Raw genomic sequence first — 8,399 nt, forward strand, 5'->3', positions numbered from 1 at the left:
ACAACAATAAGCTGGCCCTCTATAGCATGTTAATCCAAAATAAACAGGCGCTGGTGTGGACGGTTTGGGTGGAGGGATCCTCATCAAACAGAATGAAGAGCTGTGACCAAGAAAGGAATGTAGAGTCAAAGCTTAATCTTTCCTTTGTAGTCAAAAATGTACAGCAACACATCTCTGTTATCCGCAGAAAGCTAACACAGTGTGGGTTTACAGTACAGTAGTTCATTAACAGAAAAACATGAGGGTGTGACTGGTCAACGTCATATCTATGAAAAGCATGAGGTATGAGGGGTTTAAGCTACATACTTGTTGAAAACAGCTCAACGAAACAAATGTCCTTCTCACTATATGTAAGACAATTGTTGACCATTGCACTTGCATCATGATATGTGTTCACTCCTGCGCATTATGTCCATGATTTTCCATAGTGTTGGAGGTGAACAGCATGCTGTGACAAAATCTGCATCAACAGCTTTACAAACTGCTATCATGACAGAGACGCCCACATGCTCTTTGCCATTTTCATCAGGGCCATACTTCTCTCATGATCATCTGCTTTGCTAAGTGGCTGGTGTCGATGGCTGTGACTCAGCCGTGCCCACAACAATAATGAAGATAATACATCTAGAGATGGTGTGTGTGTGTGTGTGTGTGTGTGTGTGTGTGTTTGTGCGTACATTGAAAATGGGAGCATAAAAGTAGTGGTGGGAAAGAGAAGTGCAGGAATAAGAAGAGTGACATAAACTGTGTGGGTACTGGTGTGTATATGTGTCTGAGTGGGTGAGCAACGGTGGCCAAGGTTCATTAGTGTGTCATCGGCTGCCTCCACATTGAAATAATAAGGCCCTCTCTCTCTTTTTCCTTTCACTTTCTCACAACCCCCCTGCATCTGCTGAATATGAACTGAGCTGTGAAAAAGAGCATCTGATCTCAAGTCACCTCTCTTCCACACTGACATAATACCAAGAAACGGATAACAGCTGACGAAGCAACAACATTAAAATGTTAACAGCAAGGTCGTGAGGCAAGAGGGATAGAAAGAGAACTTCATGAGCTGTAGAAAAGGCTTTGCAAAATGAAAATGAAACAGTGTGTGCTTGGTAAAGCACTGGCATCTGGATGGAGCAGTGTGTGCGAAATACAAGAAAGGAAAATATTTCCATCTCTTCTGACCCTTTTCCATAGTTATTACTTAATAATTCTCTTAACATATCTTTGGCTGCAGAGACATCTGTGTTTTTCCACTGCCTCAACATAAAATAGATGCTGCGATAGTGATTGTAGCAATGTGTACAGAGGTAGTTTTGAGTGTAAAATTCTGCCGAAAGGGAGAGATTTAAAAGCTGTAAAAATTGGCCTTTAAGAGAAGGTAGAGCGACACTACCAGAGGGACATGAAAATCTGTATATTCTATCCATGTCTATATGCACACATGTTGCTGTAAATATGCCAGTCAGTTCAGATTTTGATGAATGGATATAGCTACAGACAAGGAGGGAGGGTGACACAGCTGGGAGAGTGGGAAGAGAGGGGTTAGGTAAAGGTTCACTAAAGGAGAGGATAGTAGCCTTTGGAAATGCTTGGCATCATTGCATCAGCTGTGGAGTGATCCACGGAAGACATAAAATGATGCCCGAAAGACAGCTCAGCAGACAATGTGATCTCTCTGGAGCTGGAGGGGACAGTAGAAATGAAAACTATTAACAGTAAATAGCATTAATATGTCACCTGAGATGCCAGCGTTGTTCTCTATTTGATACAAGGTCCTGACACAAGAAAACTATATATGTTTTTAAACTACTTTATTTTCTCCTGCTGTGATGGATGCATGCTGTACGTACCCCCTGTGCTTTAACTGACACGAATTTGACCCCCCTCCTCTTCTGAAGGAGACAGCACCTGGTGCCTCACCACAACACCATTAGTGGTCAACCATACACACACGCACTTGCACACACTCTACACATGAGATATTTTTAGGGGATGTGAGACAACCTCTATGGCAGCTAACGCTCATAGATTCACACCCCATGGGCTTGACAGGAAGGGATCCATTTCCTGACAGCAACCGCAAACCATCCACACATGCGGCACGTAACATCTGTGTGTCCTTTGACGAGCTGAGGTTTTTATAGAGGAAAATATATTAATGTATATGCATATATACATGCACAGCATTAAATACTCCAGTTGTGTCTTCATACAGGAAAAAATTATGCCAATTCCTAGATCCTTATTAAAGTGCTTCCACTTGCGGAATCTAAAATGCTACAATTAAACTGTGAGCTAAGCACTTCACTTTCCCTTGAGATTGAGATAGCACATCTGTAAATACCTTCTTCCTGTAACTCCACAAGAACCATGACTAACCCTATAAAATTAACTATCCTGAATAAACTACGTCAGTTTTAACTTTTGTTTACAGCAAAGAAAATAAAATTCATTATAAATCTATTGTACATGTAAACCTTGGTATGCTTCCTGAAGAAAAAATGTAGTTGGAAACTATGGAGTGTTTAGTCTATGTGATACTACATGTAGTATTATATTAACACCCTTGTAACCCGTGTCTGTTGTATTTTTTTCAGCCTCCACCATCGCTGAGAATGGGAGGAAAACATGCCTGAAGCTCAAAGTTTTCGTCCGACCATCAAGTAAGTGTTTGCATGCGAGTCGGTGCTTTGTAATGGAGCTTGCTGAAGTACACATTTGGATTGAAAATCAAAAAGAGAAATATATATATTTATGTCTACTTCTCTGATTTCTGCATTGTCTCTTTAATTATCTTTTGCTCACTATCCAACATACCTTTTTCATTTATCACAGAAATGCGTTATTTGCTATGAAAAAAAAAAAAAAAAAATTTAAACATGAAAAGGTTTATAGATGATCACACCAAATGAAATCCAGGTCATTTCATACCTCATCTGAATGTTGCCATGAGCTTTGTTGCTTGGGATGTTTAATTTCAGGGCTGAGAGGGGGGCTTCAAATGTCAGTAACCTATTTGGCGTACACTGCTAATGATCTCTCACTCTCCCTATTTTCTGTTATAGACAGCTGTGTGAAAACTATAGGCGTACATGACCGTGTTTTTGATGTAAACGACAAAGTAGACAATACATTAGAACCACGAGGTTAGTATGGCTTCCTGCTTTTTTGATTCTCTTCAGTGTGACCTCCATACATCTCTACATGTGTCTCTCTCCCGTTCTGTGCCTTGCCTGATGTCTTTTTTTCCCGCATTATTAAAGCAGTGGCAAATCACTATGTATTTATACTATATATATGCATGTGTATAAATACAATGCATATTGTGTATATAATCAATTACACACATATCAGCTTCATAAATGTGCATTCACATTCTCACAATTATCATACCTTTACTAACCCAATATTTCACTTCCAGCTGCATGTTGGTCTCCATATTATTCCAGTCTTCATTTTTACTAAAATCATTCTATCCCTTTACATAAAAATCATTCAAATGTATTCTAATTAATATAAACCATGTCAGGAGATGTATACTACACACATGCCTTCACACAGAATCAGTACATTTAAACATTGGAAGTTGCTGTTTGGCTTTGTAATCATAGCATTGATTCTGTGCTCTGAATGCACAGCATTTTTCTGCCTTCATACATGTTTAATCCAGTCTCTCAAGTGCGACACTCTATATCACCCCATGGTCTGAAGACCTCTTTACTGGGAACATATATAACAAACTGTCTAATACAGGGCTTCAGTTATTAAATACTGAATTTCTGAATAATAATATGAAAACCATGGGTGTACAAATTATCATTGGGTTGCATTCTAAACCAGTGAGCTGTGCTCTGCTCACTGTGATTGGAAACACAAACACACATACACACACACACACACACACACACACACACACACAAGGCCAGATCCTAAGACATTTGTGATGCCCACCTGCCTCTGCTTCTGCCTGATTTTCTATCAGCCCATTTGTCCGCTTTGCTATCCTGCCTGCATCTTTAATGGCAGACTCTCACCTTGCATGCTTGTTTTGGCTCATTCCCTTATTATGTGCTCCAAAGGAGTGAAATTAAAACGTTCATCTGTCATCTGCTGTTGCCCTGTCCCTCCACCCTCTGACACCCACACACACACACACACACACACACACACACACACACACACACACACACACACACACGCACGCACGCACGCACGCGCACACCCACCCACACACACACACACACACACACACACACACACACACACACGTATATCATTATGTAACTGTCTGGCCTTCTCTTCTATCTGTCCCTTGCTGTGCATGGTGAGACTACTTTCCCATGGTGCACTGGGCACATGGCTGTTCTCAGATACTGATGCCACTGCCAGACGCACACAGGAGGCACCTCACCTGGGAGATGAATTCAAAATGTTTCTAAAAATGAGAGCAGAAACATTATATAGCAACTGAAGTTCATATGGCAACTCAGACTCCATTATTACTCCATTACAGCTATAAATGTTAATGTCACTCTAAGTGAAGCTTTGTGAGCCCAAACTCCTGAGACAGGTCTCCACTTTTGCTACTAAATGAGAAATACTACAAGGTTATAGCTTTGTAGACCATAATACAGACAGACAAACATTTCTGATGAAATGAATGCTGTCTTTTCACTGTAATGCACTGTTGCACAAAGAAAGTAGCCTGTAAAATAAATGGCAATTCACCTTGTTTCTTATTTTGCCTTTTAGATGACACCAGTCATGAACCAGCTGAGCCTTCCCGAAGTGAAACAAATGCTGCGCCACACCTGCAGAAAGCAAGCTCACTGCTGGCTCTATTGCTCATTTGCCTTGCAGCATTCTTCACGTTATAGCGCCTCCCTCTGTCCTGGAGGGCATTTACATCTAGCGTGGCCTGAATCTGCCCAAGGCTGCAGGGAAGGGGCGGGATTTGAGTGCAGCACATTTGCTTGATTGAGCATCAGAACAGGCTTCTCAAGGAACCCTCTATTTTTTTGAGAAAAATATTTAAGTGGTCTTTCTCCGTCTGTGAGTGAAAAAAGTTGATGTTGGAAGTGGGAGAGACAGTTCCCTCTCTTAAACCTTCAACTAAGATGCCAAATCTCCTTTTTTGACACTTAGTGATTCTTATTTTCCCTTTACATCATGTTTATGTCATTGCAGCACTGTTGTTTACCCATACACGCATATGCATACACTGCTTACAAAGTCAAATACACAAATGCCTCTACATTAACTGTCAATAGCTGTAGGGCTTTTACAAAGTTGTATACAGTAGCAGCATTACACAACAGGAAAGTGAATATTCTAGGTCTTACAAAATGACTGTACATACACAAATAAATAGTTATCCCGAGACCTCTCAAAAAGCCTTTCAGAAAATAATTTGATCTGCTAGGTTGTAAGGAGCAGATATTTGCACCCTACTACAATCCAAAGGGTACAAAGCTGAAAGATGAAGATATTTAGAAAGAAGAGAAATGGCTTTAAGCAGATGTTGCTCTGAGAAAATATATTTTCCATGCACACTGATCTCCAGCTGATCTTCTGACTCAGAGACGGTGTCCAATTTTCTCTCAAATATAAAGGGCGTATAAGGTGGACAACTATTTAGAAGATGAGTGAATGAGTATAAAACCTATAGAACAACGAGGCTACATTTTCTTGTTCATGCCAGTCTGCTTGACGAAACACCTTTCAACGCCTTTGGTTTACTCTGACACACAAATCAGCTAAATTGAAACTTTCTCACCAGACCTTCTGTGGGCTGCTATCGAGATCAAGGATCAATATCTTTTGAAAGTTGATCACACAATTTCATAGCAACAGTCACAGTCATTTTATGCAATGTTCACTGAGCTGATAAGCAATTGCTGTAACTGTTCCATTTGAGTATTCAATATCAATCTTAACACGCCCTTAAACATCTGCATTCACAGCCTTTTTCTGCCTCACTATTGATTGTTTAACATTATATTTTAAAAATGTTTAATGGATAAATTAGACACTTCATATTTATTCTAAAGTTTTAAGTTATTTTACTTTGTAAATGGTGTCTCCAAAAATTGTCTTTCACATTGGGGACACTGTTAACAGTTTTTGTACTGTCTGAGATCCACTTAAAGGAGAACAATAACAGAGGTCCTGGGATAGTGCTTAAAAAGACAAAAGCATTTCACAACACCTTTTTTTCCTTAACACATGGCTACAGCTTGGACTTCATGGTCATCAAATAATAGTTAGCTGGTTCTCACATTCAATTTAATGCAGCACTTAGTACAGCATTTACAGGACTGATGCACTGGGTCAATTAGTTGAAAACACACTGTGTGAACATAGAAACTATCCATTTAATTCAAGGCCACTGACAGCTCTGTTTAGTCTAGCCACGTTTAGGTTGGCACTTACATTCAAAGGAATTCACTGTTATAATGATATTCAGCTTCCTACAGCTCCCACGGATGCAAATGGTGAATTAGCATTATGAAAGCTATTATGTCCTTTTTCAATCGGATGAGCTTGTTTCTTTGCTTTCAAAGAAGTACGGACAGATCCAGAAATTAACTATGCTGAAAGTGACTTCTTTTCAGAGCCAGGTTTTGTATGAGAAATAGGGCACCGATTTTTTTTGGAAAGAATGAGAGAAGTAAAGTAAGAAAAGGAGTGCAAAAGCAGTTGCATGTCCACCTTCAGCTCCTAGTGTTACTGGTTTAAGTGACTCTTTAATGAGGTTCAAAATGACAGGCATGTGGACCCCATGTTGTGGCAAGGGGAGTTATTTCTGGCATTAAAAATAGATGGTAGAAGGCTTGGGGGGTCTCGGGAGTGGGGTGTAGATTTCCACTGTGGGGGTGGGGCTAATGCACCTATGACCTTGCAGTTTGAAAGAATTGGTGAGTGAAGATAGTGAAAAAAAAAAAAAAAAAAAATCTGAAGGGAAAGATGCACACACACAGAAAGACTTCGGAGGTAGTGGAAAGTAGTGTGACTAGAGTGCCTAACAAAACAAAACAAGACAAAATAACTTAAAGTCCATGCAACACTACAGGATTACACTACCTGAGTCCATGATAAACATATTGTTCAGTACCATTCAGTCTCAAAAGGCATGCACGGTTTTGCTTTGTTTTCATTTTTGTGGCTGCCTTTTTCCATTTTTTTTTCTTCAAGAAGGACTGCCTTTGCTATTTGATTTTTGCGCTACAGTAACAATGCTATTACAGCAGAATAGCAGCTCAGCTATGGGGGCGGGTGGGGGTTACAGGAGACAAGGCCATTTAATGAGGTACTAATTTTCAGGAGAACACCACAGGGAATGAGCACTGCATAAGATTCAATATGGACGCTTGTCAGCAGATTAACACTAGACGTTTATCAGAAACCAGCTTCAATTGTACTCTCTTATAGATACCAATACTACTATTTGTCATTATTGCTATTAATACCATGGTTTATTCTGTACACACCTTAACTTGGGAAATGAGGATCAACTTATAAACTGGATACTGTGTATCCTGAGGTAGTCAACCATAAAACATGTAGTGTTAGGTTAGTATCTGTTTTGTACCTTTCTGGAGGACAAAAGAAAAAAATGAGATACATCATTGTTAAAACTGTATAATTATTATTATTGTTATGATGATGATGATTATGACTATTATTATTAGGAAAACTTCTTGATGTAAATAGTGTTTGATATTAAAGTATTAATTTGGTTCTTATGTCTTTTCTAAAAAATGAATAGGGTATTATCTCTGGGTTTTGCGGAGTGTGTACTGTCCTCAAACAATGCATTGTGTGCTTTGATCCTCAATGCCTAACGAAACTTTGAGCTAATACGAAGGGGAAACCCCTGTAGGAGCTGTACATTTATCAGTGTACAGAAGGCTGGACATTAGCCTATTTGTGGCTCACCTGTTACATGTTTCAAACCAGTCACCAATCTTTCACCATCTCTTCACATAAGGATCCTGCCTTGGAAAGAAACATTTGGACTTAGTAGATGGCTTATTTGTACTTTTTCGCCTTCAGTGTTTTAAAGCATGTTGGTCAGCTTAAAAATCTGAGAGAACTGTTGGCTTTTTAATGGAAGGATCTTGCCAGTTTCATTATGTGGCATGTGCATGAATTTGGTGACATGTAAAAAAAAAAAAAAAAAAAAAAAAATCAAAAAAAAAAAAAAAAATCAAAAAATTTAAAAAGTCTTCTTTTGCTCTTATTTTCTTTTTCCTTTTTCCTCAAGACGTATTAGATTTTCTGATCACTTTCATGTGTGTTTTTGCATCCCCATTTGAGTGATGTCATTAAGCTGTGTAGTTACAGATGAAAAAATGTACATAAAAATGAAATTACAGTGAGGGTCAGTCATTTTGTAGTTCAAAAGG

General features: G+C 39.1%; 1 protein-coding gene across 2 annotated transcripts in view; it reads left to right on the top strand.

Annotated features, from left to right (window-relative positions):
- efna5b (ephrin-A5b) overlaps window positions 1–8,164 on the top strand; it is a 91,335-nt gene extending 83,171 nt beyond the window's left edge. The window contains exons 3-5 of one of the 2 annotated variants that reach the window (XM_026322143.1): window positions 2,589–2,654; window positions 3,057–3,137; window positions 4,744–8,164. In XM_026322143.1, coding sequence (XP_026177928.1) covers window positions 2,589–2,654; window positions 3,057–3,137; window positions 4,744–4,868 — 272 coding nt within the window. In that variant the 3' untranslated portion in view covers window positions 4,869–8,164. The remainder of the gene's footprint in view (window positions 1–2,588; window positions 2,655–3,056; window positions 3,138–4,743) is intronic. The other variant, XM_026322144.1, reaches the window with a different exon arrangement.
- The last annotated feature ends 235 nt before the right edge of the window (window positions 8,165–8,399 follow it).

Source organism: Mastacembelus armatus, chromosome 9 (genome assembly GCF_900324485.2).
Source record: "Mastacembelus armatus chromosome 9, fMasArm1.2, whole genome shotgun sequence".
Lineage (NCBI taxonomy): Eukaryota > Metazoa > Chordata > Actinopteri > Synbranchiformes > Mastacembelidae > Mastacembelus > Mastacembelus armatus.